Source organism: Cyclopterus lumpus, chromosome 16 (genome assembly GCF_009769545.1).
Source record: "Cyclopterus lumpus isolate fCycLum1 chromosome 16, fCycLum1.pri, whole genome shotgun sequence".
Classification (NCBI taxonomy): Eukaryota; Metazoa; Chordata; class Actinopteri; order Perciformes; family Cyclopteridae; genus Cyclopterus; species Cyclopterus lumpus.
The window spans coordinates 10,975,408-10,994,168 of NC_046981.1; the positions used below are offsets into that span (position 1 = coordinate 10,975,408).

The following is an 18,761-nucleotide window of genomic DNA, read 5'->3' on the forward strand; positions in this document are numbered from 1 at the left end:
ATCCAGTCAGAGTGGCCCTGGACCACCGGCTGTGGCGCAGGAGCTGATGACATCATTGTCTGCCTTTAAAACAACCACCGAGTGCAGTCTTACGTAGTAAAACTTGAGGTACATTTTTTTTGCGCTGTAATTTGCCATTTCAGCCAGTGTGTCACCTTTCCCAGAACTGGTCGTGTTTTAAAAGAACATTTGCAGAAATCTTTGGTGGTGAGCAACTGGTTTATGTTGAGGAATCGAATGAGTCCTCAAAGGCCCCGATCTGTACCGGCACATTAAGGGGTCCTGATTTTTAAACAGGATGTCTTCAGACATCTAAGAAACTTGACGCAGTTCAAAAGAACAAACTAAGTGACAAACATGCAAGATTATTTTACCAATCAAACAACCCAAGTTTAATAAGAGGGATGAATAATTGTATATGTGGAGTCTCAAAAATGCATTTCTCTGCACATATTCTATAGACTTCTTATTTTACATGATTTGTATTTCCACTCCTCAGCTCCATGGCAGTGTTACGTCATATGACCTCCACAACTGTGTCCAACCTGGTCTGGTCAAACTAGTGCTGTTTCCTCCTGAATGAACATCCTGAGGAAAGATGGAGAAATACTGTCAATAAAAGAAAAAACTAATACAAAAAAAATTAATGCTATGGTTGTGTTGGCTTTGTGGTGCTGATTCTAATCAATATGTTGTCTTTCCGGTGAGATCAATGATGATAGACAGTTTATAAAACACCTCAGAATGATGCAACACAATTCGGGCTGCAACTAACAATGACCGACATTACAGACGAGAGAGAGCCCTAAAAACATGTCAAAGACGGAATTCACCTCCAAAAGCTGCACCTGTGGTAACTAAAAGCACAGTGCACGGAGAAACGCTTGGTTACCATGGCAGCAGAGCACAGGACCGAGTGGGTAGGCCTGTGAAAGCGTCAGTAAAAACTAACCGTGACCTTAAATTCAACCAATTCACAAACATCCTGAATACAGTATCAACATTTCTTCAGAGCTGCTTGGAAACTATTTATTGTACTTGCTGAAAGAAGTCTAACCAAACGGCTGAATGAAAAGGTGTGCTTGCAGTCGACTGTGTAGAAATGGATCAACAATGATGAATTTCTGTCACAACCACAAGAGTCACTGTATGCCTTAGTAGACACCCTGTTCATGAAGAGCGCAATGAAAGGGCAACACAAAGGCAGAAATAGGTGTCAGGTGTACAGATGTGTATTCATACAGGTTCAGTCTGTATTATACAGGTTTGTCCATCCTGACCAACAGCATTTTTAGTTTTGGGACTTTTTTCTGCCTAAAACTTTGGGCTTAGGAGATTTTTAAAAAGTGCAATTAATTGCATAACCAAAAACCAAGTTACAAACAGTGATGGATAGAATAAACCAAATATAGATTTTATTATCAAATGTGGCAATGGCAGAACAGCTCAGCCAGGGCTCGGGTCTCAGTTTGAAGCTTATGCCGAACTGTATTGTACAGATCGTTAACTATTCAATTAAAGTTAAACAGAAACCCAATTGTACATACTGCATGAACTATTACATCATTGCGTAACACTTATCCACACAGATAGACAACTGAAAATACCACGGGGGGTAATTGAGATCTACAGAATGCACCTGTATGCATTTAGGAGGATCTGTAGTGCTACATTAGCATTAACAGGTAGGTTCATTCGTCACCACGGTTACCTTCTGTGAGGCGAGCTTTCCCTCCTGTCGGCTGGCAGAGGACCGTGGCACAGCCGACACACAGCACGACAGTCTGAGCGTGACTGAACACCGTGGTGATCTTGTAGCAGCCTGCACAGAGACGGGACAGATCATTGGATGGGAGAGCCATGAAACGGCCTCAACATAACCACTGCATCATCAAATGTACTCTTGGTTAGTGAAATGTCCGTGCAGCTGTTACGGTAAAGGAGTCACTTCAAACTAATTTAACAAACAGCCACACGTGTCATTGTATGCCTTATTTGACACCCCGATCACTAGGGGAACAGTGAAAGAGCAACACATAAAGGCAAATATTTTAATTCAATTATTTTAAAACTACTAAATTATACAATTAGGTTTAAGTCCTGCATTCATTTATAATCTAAATATAATTTAAGTTTATTTTGTGGTAAATGTAAAAAAAAAAGACGTTCTTATTACCATTTTAATTATTTTACCCATTTTTCTCTCAACTAAGTCTAAAGCCAACATTCAAGTTTTAGTTAGTACGGGTCTACTTTGCAGAAACATTTGTCTCTTTTACCACACACAAACTAACCTGGACATTTCACATCCATAAAATAGGAATTGGGACTCTGAACCAGGCGTTTTTTCTTGTGACACCTCTTCTCCTCTTCTACACTCGGGTGTAACAGATCCTTTGCGAGCTGGAAGGAAACACAGCAGTTTAGCTGAATATAAATGCATATACATTCTATATAATATACGAAGTCTTCATTGTAATATCAGGACAAAATATACATTTTAGTTCTGGTCAGAGTCAACGTCTCGTCGATTACAGCGTGCAGAGGTTGAGATCTCTTTACGACTTTCAAATGAGAGGGAATAGTATTACATTAAAGTAAAAGTACTACAAGAAAGGGATTACATATTTCTAGAGATTGTACTCGTAATATGACCTACAATATATATTTTAAACCGTGTAGAAGAATCAACATGTGACCGGTGCCAAAAGGAAGCTCGTGGAGGGCTTTGTTGCGCACGTGTTCCAACGTCCCGCGTGCGTTTCCCCATCTCTACGTATTAATAGCGGCGATACAAAGGTTGATTCCAACGGAAACAAATCATTATTTACGTCGCGTTAGATTAATCGCGTCAAAACTCTTTAAAGATTGCTGCTTATATAATAAATAATCGCGGTGATACTTACAGGCATATCTGAGCGTGGAGAACTTCAGCGGAAAAACTCGCTGACGACGCACCGGAACCTTTTGGATGAAGAGCAACGACCCGGAAGAGGTAAGAGGAAGACGAATACCACTTCCGAAAATATACACACACTTCTAGTAAACGTTGATTGCTTATATGTTAGTGATACAACTAGCAAATTATTGTGTTTTTTATGTCACATAGAAATACTACAGCATTGATTTCAACAATAAAGATATTTGAACTCCAGAGATTTTGAATGTACATGTTCAAACTCTATAATTCACATTCAGATACACATACTTTGACCCATGCAGTGTATGTCAAGCTCTATAGTCACTCACGTGTTACATAGTCCCAAATCCTATTTTATGGATATTACATGAGTAAATAGTTCAAGTGAATAGGGTTCAAACTAAGTAGGCTCATTAAATATATTACGAATCGTTTAAGTCACACTGTGTATGATCTTGTATGATCATTGAAAATGTACAAAGAAACATCACAAATTGGACACATAAATAATGTAAGTCATAATATGCAACCTAACATTTGATCAGAATCACAATCAGAAACAGGTTTATTGTCAAGTAAAAGTATTGTACCTTGATGTTGTGGTGCAGTAAGAGAAAATACAATTAGCACAAAAAGTAATCTAAAATCTTAAATATATGTTTGCGTTACTATTTTCTGTAGTATAAAGAGAAGAACAGCTCTGGTTAAAGCAAACTTGCGATCACTTCCAATTAGGTTGGCAAAAATATATAACTGAATAGGGATTACACTTTTAAAATGTCAAAATAAAGTACATATTAAAAATAAAACCAGAGATGAAAAAAATGCTCCTGCTTGTCAGTAATTTACTTAAATAAAGTTGTCAAACATATAGAGGGAAAAGGATCTGACGTTTTTAACAAAGATGCTCAAGAATAAAAATAAATAAATAACGTCTCTTCCAGCCGACGTTGCCAAGGTTCACCTCCCCCTCAGGTGTATTATTAATTTTCTGATGAGACGGCGCCATCTAGTGTCCATGCTGGGTTCCTGCAGGTCCGAGCCATTCCTCCCACGAAGCACTCCCACACGACGTAGTCTCGGATCTGATCTGGGATCTGGTTGGATTCCGCAACAAACCCAAAAAAAACCCCAAAACGCAGCCGCCCCGGTATGTGTGTGTGAACGGAGTGTTATTGACATTTGGATGAAAGCAACAATTAACCCTGAATATATATTTGGTGTTGAAGACGGATCGGATCGGCCGCACAGAGTTACACTTTGGATGGAGTGCTTCTCTTTATCCAAACACCGCACAGAGGCGCTGAGGGGGATCGGAATTCACCGGTGACAAGAAAACAAGGAACAGAGGATCCGCTCGTCGCACGCAGTGTTAAAAAAAGAAGAAGCTTTTCTTCGTTTTGATTACAAATCACGACCACGATTGTTTACGACTTGAGTGGATGAAAAGTGCTTCCGAAAAAAGAGACGAACCCCAAACTTTCCGTCGTTTGCTCGACTTTGAAGAAACAGTTTTCCGACCATGGCGAAGAAGTACGATTTCCTCTACAAACTGTTACTCATCGGGGACAGCGGAGTGGGGAAAACGTGTCTGATCATCCGTTTAGCTGAGGACAATTTCAACTCCACGTACATTTCCACCATCGGTACGTGGACGTGATGTCATGTTTGCCTTTCTCTAAAACTTATTTCACGAGTATACGACAAATGTTTGCCGAGCGATTACGTTTAATTATCGCTCTAATTGATTCTGTACAAACTGGTTTCCCAGACTGCTTTCGTGTCTGAACTAGTCCGTGTTCTCTCATTTCTTTCTCTCTCTCTTTTTTATTATTCTGTCTATTCTCCTTTTTTTTCCCTTCTTCCCCCTGTTGAATGTTTCCTCTTGTTGAATGTGTGCTTGTCTGTTTTCCCTGACCCTCTCTCTCAGATCTCATTCCTCTCACTTGGCTCGCAGAGGGTCCACCCACCCTCATTCCTATCGCGTTTACCATCTCCATGTTCCCAGAAGAATGGTTGGCTTTCTGGCAAGCTCAGTTTTTTTTTCTTCTTCACAGGACAAGACCCGTCCTCTCACTGTCTGTCTGTCTGTCTGTCTGTCTGTCTGTCTGTCTGTCTGTCAGCTTGTCCATTCAGCAGGGGGATACAACACAATTTAAACGTGCCATGTCCTGCAGGGCTGTAGTCTTTCCTCTATGTGTGCTTGTGGATGGAATACACTGAGGGGTCAAAATCACCATGAATTGGTCTCCACCCATGTGAGGGTGACCTACATGTGATGTGTGTGTGTGTGTGTGTGTGTGTGTGTGTGTGTTTGTTTGTTTCTCGTTCATATCCAAGGTATTTAACTCATTCTCTGTCCATTCCATTCTCCTCTCTGCTGTTCGTAGGCATCGACTTTAAAGTAAAAACCATTGAAGTGGGTGGAAAGAAAGTCAAACTACAAGTCTGGTAAGAGATGACAGTTGGTTGCTTGTCTGGAAATTTGTTTTTCTCTGGCTCACTTTCCTGAGAGAAAAGAGGAAGCTTCCTCTTGTTCTCCAAAACGAGACATTATAACATTAAAATCCATCGCACGCAGAGAGTCACTTCACGCCATGCCGGGGTGTTGCTCCAGCAACATCGATTCTGCCTGTTATAACAGGGTGAAATGCACATCGTCCTGCAACTATCTTTGACAGTTGTATTTTAAAGTTCTTGCACAACGTGCACGCATCAGTGCACACGTTTTCTTACGTTCGCTGTGTGTGCTTTGTGCAGGGACACAGCAGGACAGGAGAGGTTCAAGACCATCACAACGGCCTACTACAGAGGAGCCATGGTGAGCACCGGGCGCCTGCAGAACAAGCAGACTGGATAATCATGGCCGACATCACCCTGGCTGTGTGCTCGCCCCGTACCTCTCACTGACTCCTTAAATCCCGTCTCTCTGTCTCTGTGTCAGGGCATCATCCTGGTGTACGACATCACAGACGACAAGTCCTTCGAAAACATCCAGAACTGGATGAAGAGCATCAAAGAAGTGAGACTGTTTCCACTCGGCCCCGGCATAGAAATACTCAAAGATAGTTTTTAATCAGTGACATATTAGTCACGAGTGTGCCCGTAATCACTGCAACAACCAACTAGGGCCATTGCACAACTGGTGATCTTAAAGGGTTAGTTCACCTTAAATCAGGGGAACTTCTTTCTACTGAATAAATCCAGGCTGCGACTAAGCCTTACTTTCATTTTCAATGAATCTTCTTATCTTATCTTTTTTGTTGTTAATGATTGCTTTGTCTGTAAAATGACGAAGCTCTACATTGTGTATTCCCATAGATTGAGGGGAAGGGCCATCAAATGTCTTGATTTGTTTGAATATCATGGTTTTATTAGCACGTTTCATTTTTGGCTTTAATCAATAGTGGACAGTTGAGTGGGGACATAAACCGAGGAGAGAGTTGTTGGTTTGGGTCTTAACCACTATTTTACGAGGGCGGACAGTCACTTTATCGATGAAGTTTTGTCAGGGAACATTTCTTTTTTTCTTCCTGATCAACATCTAAGAACTGAAATGTCATTCATTGAATGAGTACTAAAAATCAATGAAAAGCTTTCATCATAGCTTTTCACATTTAGTTCAGCATTACACTCATTTCACCTTTTAGTTATGTAATTGTTATTGTTAGTTACAACTCATGAGTGGTCTTTTTGTGACAAATTGGGGGCTTGCTCGGGATAAAAGTTATCGTGTTAGTAAGATGAAGTCCAGGCTTTTTGATAATTTGGCACAATTTGGATTGTGTTGTGTTTTTTACTTGTATGTTGGCATTTGGGGCATGAACTCTGCTTAATTGTATAAATACAGATTAGGGAGTATCACGCACTGGCTTTGCTTTTGGGGGAGAGCAATGTTCTAGTCCTTTTTTGCTGAAACTTGGTTAGTGTTAGTCTATTGTACATTCTGGTTTAAGGCGTCCGTTTGGTTACTAGAGTCTTCTTCCATTTAATGTGGTCAACATCTTTTTGTTGCAGCTCAATCTCTTAAAGTGCAAGTGAAAGTGAACTATATGCGTGGGATCACGTCTGTGGCTTTTGGGAGTATCTGGACTTTCTGGACCCACCGTTTCCCAGAGAATAAGACCCCCCCACCCCCCCCCCCCCCTCAATGGTACCAACTTAATGCCAGAACCCACTTGCCCAGTTTATTGAATAACTAGTTTTCTCTAATAATTTCCTTGAGATTATCCTGGTCCTTAAGTATCCTGAAGTATCCAGACAGTTTTCCTCCAGAGCAGCTGCTGTAAGTGCAGCTCATTCTGGTTGTTCAGACTTAATGTCACTTTTGGTTTCTTCTTGAACCTCCACTCATTCTTTACACAAGAACACAACTAATCAATTAACTGCATTCCCTCCTCTGCAGAATGCATCAGCTGGGGTCAATCAAATGTTACTCGGCAATAAGTGCGACATTGAAGCAAAGCGGAGAGTTTCCAAGGAGACGGGAGAAAAGGTGAGAAACAGAACTATTCCCTCGTTGTTATTTTCATTGCTGTTATATTAGATGCTCACGTGATGTGATGAACTGTAGTCTCATTCTTAGAAAGAGACAATAGAAGTGAGTGTGGAGCATGTTTTTGATGTATCGGCTTTGTATTTACTTTAGATAAGAAGCAGGAAGTGATTATTAACAATATCCTGACCTACTGTAATCTGGTCTGTATCTGTTGTTGACAGTTGGCAAAAGATCATGGCATCAGGTTCTTTGAGACCAGTGCAAAGTCCAGCATAAATGTGGATGAGGTGAGCCTAGAACATAACCACTGGCTAACAAAGCCGTGTCTGCATGCTTCATTACGCTTGTACGTGTGTTTTGTTCAGATGAATGTTGCCGACTTAACTTTAATTTTCTGCTTCCTTTAGTCTTTTCTCGCTTTGGCAAGCGACATACTACAGAAATCCAGCAAGAAAACAGTAAGTTTTACAGAATAATACCAAACTGACGCATTTGTTCCTCCCTGTGTATAAAACGTTATGTTAAACCAGGTATGTCTGTAATTTCCTCTTTTTCCTTACTTGACAGGGCCCCACAGGTCGAGAGGTGAAAATCACAAGCAGGACAGAGAAAAAATCCTCCAAATGCATTCTTCTCTAGATATGTCGTTGGCCAGCACAGATAAGAAAGAGCCGTACAAATGTAAGATTGCATCAGTTCATGGGGAGAGTACAGCAGGTTTTCTGTCTCCATCTGGTGGGCTTTCATATCAAATACATACGGGTGCTTTGACACTAAAACTACATTTGTCCCCCAAAAGTGTACTTTGGCAGAGACGTATTCCTCCTTCGAGCTCAAATTGTATTAAAGTGACAGTGCCTGTATATCTTCTGCCACATCTCCAGCGATGCGGTGGCATTGTTGCACAGTCTAAATGACTCCAAACTCAAAACAAAGCATTTCACTTGGCAATTCCCACCATGTTTAGTTAAGCTGTACATTTCTGTTTCTGCCTTGTTTTCCTCTGGCTTAACACCACACTTTCATCCATTCAACAGCACTACTTGCTGTCTTTCAGGACCTTTTTAGTTGTGTCTTTATAACTGGATAGCTTTGTCAAAACCAAACCAAATCACAACGTAATGGACCAATGTATTTCTCATGTGTGAGCACAAACAGCTTTTAGGGGCTCGACTGCAAAGGAAGAGTTTGATGGAAAGTGTTTTGAACCTCATATATTCTGTTTGATGGTTCAAATACTTGACATCATTGCTGAATTGATAAATGAAGTGGTAAAACTTATAAAACAATAATTAATATTGACAACATGTGTAGTTGCATTGTGTTTATATTGTGCCTATCCTTTGAGAATTGCTGAACTATTTAAATCGTGGACACTATGTTAATGAATTCAACAGAATGTCCTGTACCGGATGCCATTTTGCGTTAAACCATTGTTGGGGCTATGAGAAGTTGGAAAAAACGCTCACTTGCGTTAATGAATGAAACAAGTTGAGGGATGCATGTTGAACTGAAACAAACAATGGTCAGGTACACAGTTTGTTTTAACAGATGAATGGGTTGAGAATGTGGACGATAGGAACAGAGATCAGTGCAATATGAGAAGTTGAGAGATGACACAATGATATAAAGCAAGTTAATGGACAGGATGTGAGGGAAGCAGCAGTGCTCACATGACCCTCACTTTGAATTGATTTAGTGGGTCGTGCCTTTTATCTGAAGTGCCTGGTTTATCTCTTACTTAACACTACCACACGATAGCTATCAGACAAGACAGTTTCTCCATTCAGGCAATTTCAGATCATTCAAAATGTCTCTGATTAGACGTGCTTCTCTGATTTGGGCAGGCTTGTATTTCCTGTATCTTTTGTTTTGTTCTTTCAAACTCAGTGTCTTTTTAGACACACCACAATACTGTTTGTGTAGTGTACATACCTGCCACTTGCTTAATAAAAATGATAAACAATAAATATGATTTGTGTTATGTGAAACTGTACGATGGAAAGTCTAGTCAATCTTATTCATACAGCCCAACGATAAAACACCCTTTGACACCCTTTAATAGGAAACATCTCATGGAGCAGCAGGTTGGACGGATATATCTGTGCAATAGATGTGAACCTCGTTATGGTTTGTTTTGTAAAGCTCATTACTTTTTTACTTAAAGACCAAAATAAAGATACATTCAAATCAGACAGTTAAAGAGCAGAAGGTGGCTTTGTATCTTTGTATCTCAAGGACAATAAAGGAAATGTGTATTTTGACCCACAGTGTTAGTTAGGTCGAAATTAGACCAGGCACCCCACCCCCTCATTGCTGGACGAGATGTCAGCCTGTCGCTAGGCGACAGCCTTTACTTTCCAGCATCAGCACCACGACAGTGATCCTTTCCAGCATCATGCCCACGACGGTGTCATAGCCTGTGTGTGCGCGCGCTCTGCCGCATCTTCAAGCTGCCTGCACGTCATGCGTGCCTTGTCATCACGCAGGGCAGGTTTCGGTTTGCAAACACTATACATTCCTTCCCCAGAGCTCGAGCTGTAGCGAGGACCAGAAGAGGAGACGCGGGCATCAGAGGGCGGGGCGGATTAAAAGAAGAATTACAAATAAACGTGGATGGATTTGGAGATGTTACATCCCGGACGTAGGTAGGATACGGCCTATGCTGTTATGTGCATGTGAAGTCTGGTGGAAGGCAGTGAGGTGAACGTCCGGGATACACACGAGCACACGGGCCGAACGCGATGCCCGCGTGACTGCAGGGAGGACAGAGGCGGCGGAGGAAGGGGAGGAGGAGGGTGGAGGTGCTTGTGTCGACCACCGCAAAAAGCCCCGAGGTGGAGTTGTGAACGATCGAAACCTGGGAGGGAAGAATAATCCTAGCCTGACTTCTATTTTTGGTGCAGTTTGAAAATCTATGGAGTATATTTATTCCCTGTTCACGTCGAGGTGATTGGCGTCGCTTATACCGAACGAACCGGTTGATCTTGGGCTTTGATCTCCACGCCGCCTTTTTCTTATTCGTGACAGGATGAGGACCTAACATATGGTCGCGGGAGGGGAGCGCACATGTTCGGATGTTGCTCCTCCTGATTGGACACACGGACTGACTGGTTCATGTCATCTCTGCTGGGGGTGAAACAACTAGTGATCATCAGCTGCTTTCTTTGGGAGGCTTTAACAATTTGCGGCCTGCTCGTTTCTCCAGTTACCGCAATGCCACTGGCGAGAAGTGGAAGGCAGAAGGTGGAAAGGAGGGAGCAGCACAAAGCAAATGAATGTGTCATGTATAAGTTGCAAAAACTAGCACCATTTTGATTGTGTTTAAGTCAGAGAATACTATGATAGGCTACTATAGTGGCCTGTGAATGGTGCTGAAAGAGACACTGTATTGACTGAAGCTATTTTAGTATCATGGCTGAAACATCAAATGAGGTGGGTATGGTGGCTGTGACTGTGTAGTGGCTGCTCATTTCTCAACTTTCTGCTGACAAAGTTCTTGGACTCACTCACTGGACTACGCACCATGGGGCATTGCGCAGAACCTATGGCACCTGCCAGTGGGGAGCTTGGTGCATAATCTTGACAGAGTGGAGCTCTGAAACCAGTATTTATGTCTCTCCCTCTTCTACTTGCCTGCACTTCTACCCACACAACTGAACTTTGTTTTATGAACTCACAGTAAGCGTGAAACATCTCCCAGCCTCCTCCACACACGCCGACGAGCCTGGCATGCCTTCGCCGTCAGACTCCAGCAGCGTGGCTTCGGCCTCGGGGTCTCGAGGCTGGTCAGACAGCCGCAGGGGCATGTCAGGCCGGGGGCCTGGTGGGGCACGGCTACTCCTTTACCTAGGGCTGTGCCACCTGGGCCTGGGGGCCATGGTCCTGGCTTTCTCTTTCACCAGCATGGCCTTCACCTCCTCTGCCCGTGTGAGGCAGTCCTGTCCATTCTGGGCTGGCTTCTTTGTAAGTCTAACTCTGACTTGAAACCTGTTATTAATACAACAGCAAAGATCCTGAAGGCGGTGTTTTTATGATGTACGTGGTGTCTGTTTGCAGGTGGTGGCATCAGGGATAGTTGGAATAATCTCATGGAGGAGACCGCTGACGCTGGTGGTATGTATATTTGAATCTGATCAAATAGGTGTAAAACCATGTATGTCGTGCAGCGTTGCTGGATTACCAACATGGTATATGCACCACTTAAGTATGATAAAAAGTGAAAGGTTGAGAAAAGTATCACATGATCAACATCGACAGTTTGGAATTGTACGTAATCATATTTAAATTTGTGGATTCGGAAACATCAGTCGAAAGGTGAAAGAGCCTTAAGGCGGCTCCTGCATACTGTTTTTTTCTGGACTTATATTTTGTGCATTAATGTATTGATTTAGTAAAAATGACTCCAAACTAAGAAATCCACAGCAAACCCATCCAAGAAACCAGTCCTGGTACTTCTCCTCCTCCTCTCTGGCTGATTAGTGAAATCACCTGGCTTTGTCTTTGGATGGTAGAATAAGACACGTTTTTTAACTCCCTGCTCCAAATCAAAACATGGCTCTGTGTTTCCCCACAGGTGTCGCTGTTCATGCTGCTGTCTGCAGTGTGTGTGATCCTCAGTCTGGCCGGCTCAATGCTCTCCTGTCAGAATGCACAGATGGTCAAGTCTATGCTCACCTGCCAGGTACGATACATTATGCAAGTGTTGTCTTCTGCAGCCTGGTGCTGAGACGATGCCCTAGATGCATTTGGAAATAATCAGCAATAATTGTGAATATGTTTTTTTAGCGTGCAGTTTCACGCTTACCAATCCTCTGTGTATGGGAACGTGTGTAGGTGGAGAATGGTCTGTGTGTGTGTTGTGCACCCACTCACTCCTGCTCCATCACAGAGGAGGAGACCCTGGTGCTCTACCTGAACGCTGACTGCCACTCAGTCAGACATCAGCTAAAGGTGGGTAGGATGTGTTGCTTTATTTGAGATTGTATCATCCAAGTTAACCATTAAACGGTAGGTTCACCATTGTTCTTGTCTGTCTTGAAATAGGATGCAGGCCCTCATATTAACATTGACATCGTTTTTCTCTTGCTGTTAGCATACCTAATGTTCACTGGACATTAAAAGATCCTTAATGTAAAATGTAAATGATGGAGGACAAAGTACAAAGTACCTGTTTTGTGCAAACATGTATTCAAAAGTTCTCAGACCCCAGTATGAGGTAATCTGAGTTGGACAAATCAAGTGAATATATCTTCAAAAGTTACAGTGTTTATTTGGACACAATTATGTCATTTTGTTACTATCCTCAACAGAAAAACACTGTCCAGGGAAAACAAAAGCTGAAACATTGTGAACCTATCTTAGAAATATTACATATTTCCATGAAAAAAATGTATTTTTGTTGTCAGATTTTGATTTTCTGAATGCGTATTTCTCTAAAGGACCTTTTGTTCAGTGCATGTGGTCTCAGCATTCTCTCCACCATCATCTGTACTCTGTCCACTGTGACCTGCAGTATCCACATATTCTCTCTGGACCTTGTGCACCTGGTGAGTACAAACACAGCACATTTTACAAACTGACTGATTTTTACAAATGGCAATTACTCAGCAATAAACTATACTGCTGCATATTTGAGGACAGACGTTGTACAAATGTTGTTGCCCATCACGTCTATCTGTTGTATGATATTAGTGTGTTTCCCATTCTCCCTTACTAGCTGGCCCCACATCGCTCTCGTTCAGTCAACCCAGAATGCACCACTCCTCAGGACGCCTTCCTGACCAACATCATGGACTTTGAGGAGTTTGTCCCACCTATCCCTCCGCCCCCCTACTACCCTCCTGAGTACACTTGCAGTTCTGAAACAGACGCTCAGAGGTATCACACCTAAGACATATTATTATACAGCACTTGTGTGCAGTATGTAATGATGTTTGATATTTTTTGTATTAACGTCCAGCATTACCTATAATGGCTCCATGGAGAGCCCCGTTCCTCTCTACCCCACTGACTGTCCTCCTCCTTATGAAGCTGTGATGGGACAAAGAGCTGCAAGCCAAGTGAGTGAGTGTGTGCGTGTGTGTGTGTGTGTGTGTTTGTTTGTTATGTGTGATGTCCATTGCTAATCCTTCTCTATTTTGACTGTCAAGGCCACAGTGTTTGACCCTCACGGCACAGAGCTGTCTGGAGAGAGAGGAACGTCTACTGCCTTCAGCGGAGAAGGTGAGAAGGTGTTTTATAGTTTTATAATGTGAACAATGTGCTGAAAGAAAATTTGGAGATATTGAGATTCTTTTGGATACTGCATCAGGATCAGGGAGTGTATGTTTTGAGCAACTATAAGTGCTTAAATTAGATCTGTGTTTCAAAATGTAATACCTAAAATCATGAAATATAGCGTAACAAAAATACTTCGTAATAAAGAGTTGCCTTTCTTTATTAGTTTCCATGGACAGTGGCTCTCTGTTGATGTCAGAGATTGTGGATATCCCTGATGATTCCTCCCCCTCTGAGGATTCCTGTCTGATGGAGGTTGGGCTGAGGACCCGCGGGGAGAGGGGCAACAGGAACGTTGGTGAGGGGGGAGATGGAGGAGACGGAGGAGACGGCGGGGAGTACATCAGCTTTCGTAGTCCCCTGTCTCAGACTCCAGAGAGTCCTCTGGCAGGAGGACCGAGAGCCAGGCGCTTCCTCCGAGGAGAGCGGTCCAACTCCTGTTCTTCACCCAGCACAGCGACCACCACATACAGGTGAGGACGAACACACACACAGACACAATGCATTCATGTAAGAGCTCCACAGTTGACAGTTGGTATTTTGTGCTGCCCTGTTTTGTCCTGCAGGTCTCCAGTATTGCGTCGGCAGGCCATGCTAGCTAGTAGCTGTTCCCAGCTGGAAGCTATAGGGAAATCTCCCTCTCCACAGCAATCCTCCAGCCCAGAGTTTCATGTGTGCCCCTCCACTCGCTCATGCCAAGGAGCTACCCCATTCTCCTCTGCTCCTCCCATTTCATTCCCCTCAGCCGCCAGTGAGCAAAGCGGTGGTCAGGGTAATGTGTCACCCCTCTTGGGCCAACCGTTGTACCTTCGACGAAGGGCCGGGGAGAGTGAGAAGGATGGAGAGAGTGTGAGAAGGGACAGAGAGGGGCTCCTACGTCTTGTGAGGTCACACAGTGAGCCAGGCATTGGCACCTCGACTGACACAGGTCAGTCAGATGCAAAAAGCTGTACATCACCTGCATTACCGTGTCAATGTCCATAACATGTCCTTCTTTTCTTTCCTCTTCTCTAGTTGACTTTGGCACTGGAGGCAGCAAAATATCTATAGACACAGGTAACCGCTAATATCTACAGACCTTTAGAATGTGATGATCTGGTGGTCTTAAGCTCTTAATATTCTGGGTTCAAATCTGGCTTTGTTGCACAAATTCACCGCTACGCTCTCTTCCTTTTGGTTTCTTTTCACAGTTGACTGTCCAATTAAAAAATCCCAAAAGAAAACAATTCAAAGTTGTTTAGATCAAACATTTTTCAACTAATTTGCACTTGATAGCCATCATTTATCAAACCATCTTAGAAACCAGCAAAGATATAAACATCAGAGGAGACACGCAGATCTGTCCCTATGGGCATCTGATTTATGATCTATATCTAAATTAGCAGTGATGTGATAACAGGTTGATGAATTAGATTCCGCTGTGGAAACAATAATGTGCCTCACCAGTTCTTCATCTACATGTTATTTTCAAAAGACACATCCTGATTCATGAATGTTGTGCCTCTTGTCGAAAAGGCTTGTCATGGAACATAGCAAAATATCAGCAGTTGTTGCTTTGTTTCCCCTTTCTAATTTGTACTGTCACAAATTGTAGTGACAGCTGACTGAGAGTTGATCAATACAGATCAGATGTAGCACTTCTGGGTCTTTTGGCCATTTTCTGCTGCCTGCTTAAACCCAGACTGTTTATGTATTCTAAGCTCTTCTGTATTTTGCAAACTTCATGTCAGACAGGTATGTGTTTTGTTTAATTTCAGTTGCCTTCTCCTTCCACTTGTATGTAGTTATGCAGTTAGGTTTAGCATTGTACATTTTTCTTTTTTGGGTGGTTTAATATGCTTTTATTTCTAGTCAAGCCTAGTTGGTTTGTTATTTTGGCCATGGCTCTCCCAGAAGTTCAATTTAAACTTCTGGATTTTGGATTTTGGATGAGAATATGTGCAATCTGACGCCTGATATTCTTCATCTGGTTTTATGTTACTCCTCTATCCCCTATACAGATGCAATGTTGTAAGAGGAAGTTGTTGAATGGGAATGACAAATCTGTCCCTTTCTTTCTGACTCCATCTCTCATAGGTCCATCCTCTGAGGCGTGTCTGTTGCCCCGCCCCTCTTCGCCTCCTGCTGCAGCTCTGCCAAGGAAAGGCAGCATAAAAACAGCAGCAGCCATAGGGGTGCAGGTTCCCTCTAAACCACCCCCTACCCCACCACTGCGTTTACCTAAAGACTGCCACCGTTCCCTAGGAGACCTTAAAGTTAGTCTGAAAATAGTTGATACAGAAGCAACAAACACCTAAAATGACTATCGTTAACATTTACCTTGGACGTCTTAGCAATAGCTGAGCAAGCTATCGTTTGATTGGCTTATTTCCTCTTCCTCTTCATTGATCATTTTCCTTTTCCTTCAGGTGACTCGAGGTCTGGTGGCTCGCTTCCTGCAGCGCTCCAAACGCAACCTATCACCCTCCTCCGAGCATGCTGGGAGCACCGGGCAGGGGCTGAAGAGGAGGAGTGGAGTTGAGGGCGCTGCCACCAACCACCTGCCCTTTGAACAAGTATGACACAAGTTCTTATTAGAGTTGTTTGTTTCCCCCTATCTTCAGTTCATGACGTCAAAATAATTCTGTGTTTCTTCAAGCAAAGCAGTCTGCTCTTTGTCTACATTTGTTAAAATAAACTCATCTTCAGGTGTTGCTGACCCCTTGGAGCAACGGCCGAGGATATTCCAACCATCACACCCATCACCCTCATCGCCGTGGACACCACCATTCCCATAGTGACAGTCGGCACAACCGGCACCACAGCAGTCTGGCGCCAGAGGGGATCCACCTGCGCAGCTGTGGAGATTTAAGCTCCTCGTCCTCAACATCACTACGTCGATTAGTGACACCTCACGCAACGCATGGGTCATCGGGAGCTCTTTACTCAGAGTCTGCACTGTGAGGAGAGGAGGAGGCGAAAGGAGGGATGGAAGATGCTCATGAGTTGACAGAGTTGTAAGGAAGATGGAAGGAAATAAGGCAGTCTGAGGAAAAGTAGAGTCTGAGGTAGTTTAGTGGAGATATCTAGTACTTCAAATTTGAAAGTCTTCCCTCCTTTTCCTCTTTGTCACCTCCGTTTCCTGAAGCCAACTGTGCAAATGGCCTTATTCAGTGGTGCTCTTTATCACTCTGAACATCAGAGCTCACACTATACTGAGCAGTGTGGTCCCTGTTCTAACAGAATGAATCCACAACTGGCTTAAACAACCAACCAGATACATCTTTCCGCTGTATTCGCCACCCATTCTCCCTCAATACTGATCAGGAGACATATTTTCCTCAAGACTGGAGGCAGAACTCAACTAGCATTCATGCTACAACAACCAATTACTCAGATGTACATTCAGTCCGTTACATCATTATGGGTTGCAATAGGCTTCTGGCCCTTTTGTACATTGCAATTCACCCACAGGTTCGCTCAGAGAAGAATCATAGAAACCCTTATTTTGTCTTCCATTAATTAAGTCAAGTGAATCTCGATAGATATAGAGTTAGCTGAGTGCTCTGACATGGAAACCGCTTCACTGAGTTGCTAATTTGACCTTTTTATCTTTTTCCACGTTTTTCCATCTTCACACTGGCCTTAAAAAAAGGCAGCCAGCATTTTTAACATTGACATTAATGCATGCCACAGACACATGCTAAGCGTTTGAAATGTATATTCTGTGAGTGGCCCCTGGACGCGGTGGTTTGATTTGCATATGTGCATGTTTCGCTACAGCCTCCCGAATACAGCAGGTACCTTGTGCATTGGACCTGATCGTCTGTGTAACTACGTAACATGTCCTCAGAATGTCTTATCTGCATGTTTTGACAATGCTTCTTATTTTTGTTCTCTTGCATTTGAAATGTGTTTGTGTCAATAGATAGCTGAAGGGGAAGGTCAGAGTTAAAGATGCGCAGTGCTCCCAAAGTTTTCGACCAGATGGCTCCAAACATGCCTCTGCATCCTAATTTGATTTTGGTCGGGTTTGAAAATGTTTCAAGTGCACAGCCATATCCGTGACACTAGCTAACGCGGCCGGATTCTGTAAGATAAGTGGTGTAAATTGCACTGTGACTGAAGAGTCTCTTGCAATAAATGTTGGTATTTTTTATGAGGCTGGGCTTCACACTATGCTTTGGCACGGTTCTCTTTGGACTTTCAGGGGTTGTGGATGGGTGATTAATAAAACAAACAAAAACCGTGGGCTGCTAACAGTGAACATATGATGGGTCTGGCAGCTCTGGAAACTGGGTAATGAGTATATCACTATTTGGGTCGAATTGGATTTTTTTTCTTTGGAAAGTATTTTTGATGTGCTCACAAAGTGATGATATTGACTCCATATTAGTAAAGGCACATTTTGGATATACTCATGTATTTACCAAATTTTAGAAATGCGCACACACACACACCTGCACACAGATGCAGGCACACCCATACACTCCCTTATTAAGGCATTGAGCTGTATTTCTACCTCCTGTCTTGCATTAAACATTATTTATTTGAAGAAATGTATATCTGTATGGCAGGCTTAACAGGCTAGAGCCTTGAAACCTGAATAATAAATGTATCTAAATATGACAAGTATTCCAGATTTTAAATTCAGTGTCGATGGCAAAACTTTTAATGCAAGTTATGTATTTCAAAATATGAAATAAATGATAGACAAATAAAAATACCTATGTTGATGTTTTGTACCAATTATGAAGGGCAAAATCCCAGACAAAACTGCAAGGTTATTAACCTAGATATTCTTTCTTTATCTAGGTTTTATGTTTCTCCTTTCAACTCTGGAAGTTAAACTATTACTATAATTATAATAGTTGAGGCTCACGCCTTTCTCAACAAATCTCCTCACTCCACCTTAACCCCACCTCTTCTTAAATCCTATTGGTCAGCCAGTGTAAATGCCCATCCTGGTTCGATGGTACCGGCCAATCAAACGCTCGCTGTCAAATGGAGCCTTCCAAAATACACGCCCACATGCACCCCCCGTAAAGGATGCTGGGTAATGTGGTTCTGCTACTATGTATTAAA

The 18,761-nt window shown here is 42.7% G+C and overlaps 3 protein-coding genes and 1 non-coding gene across 4 annotated transcripts; 2 read left to right on the plus strand and 2 right to left on the minus strand.

The window, feature by feature from the left end:
- Positions 1-365: 365 nt before the first annotated feature.
- Positions 366-2,985, minus strand: rps27.2 (ribosomal protein S27). The gene is made up of 4 exons (XM_034554215.1): positions 2,907-2,985; positions 2,295-2,403; positions 1,712-1,822; positions 366-588 (listed from the first exon to the last, which is right to left on the minus strand). The coding sequence occupies exons 1-4, from the start codon at positions 2,910-2,912 to the stop codon at positions 560-562; spliced, it is 255 nt and encodes an 84-aa protein (XP_034410106.1). The 5' UTR covers positions 2,913-2,985; the 3' UTR covers positions 366-559.
- LOC117745909 lies at positions 1,914-2,045 on the minus strand. Its single transcript, XR_004611278.1, has one exon. It is a non-coding gene; the product is annotated as a small nucleolar RNA SNORA13 (small nucleolar RNA).
- Positions 2,986-3,970: 985 nt separating the features above from the next.
- On the plus strand, positions 3,971-9,382 carry rab13 (RAB13, member RAS oncogene family). The gene is made up of 8 exons (XM_034554179.1): positions 3,971-4,566; positions 5,311-5,371; positions 5,681-5,741; positions 5,865-5,942; positions 7,326-7,415; positions 7,640-7,705; positions 7,826-7,876; positions 7,986-9,382. Exons 1-8 carry the CDS (start codon positions 4,443-4,445, stop codon positions 8,055-8,057), a joined length of 603 nt encoding a protein of 200 aa, XP_034410070.1. The 5' UTR covers positions 3,971-4,442; the 3' UTR covers positions 8,058-9,382.
- Positions 9,383-9,884: 502 nt separating this feature from the next.
- fam189b (family with sequence similarity 189 member B) lies at positions 9,885-18,391 on the plus strand. Its single transcript, XM_034553608.1, has 14 exons — positions 9,885-11,384; positions 11,478-11,534; positions 11,995-12,102; positions 12,255-12,371; positions 12,860-12,967; positions 13,138-13,298; positions 13,381-13,480; positions 13,571-13,643; positions 13,864-14,170; positions 14,264-14,625; positions 14,712-14,753; positions 15,774-15,952; positions 16,106-16,252; positions 16,386-18,391. The coding sequence occupies exons 1-14, from the start codon at positions 11,151-11,153 to the stop codon at positions 16,638-16,640; spliced, it is 2,250 nt and encodes a 749-aa protein (XP_034409499.1). The 5' UTR covers positions 9,885-11,150; the 3' UTR covers positions 16,641-18,391.
- The last annotated feature ends 370 nt before the right edge of the window (positions 18,392-18,761 follow it).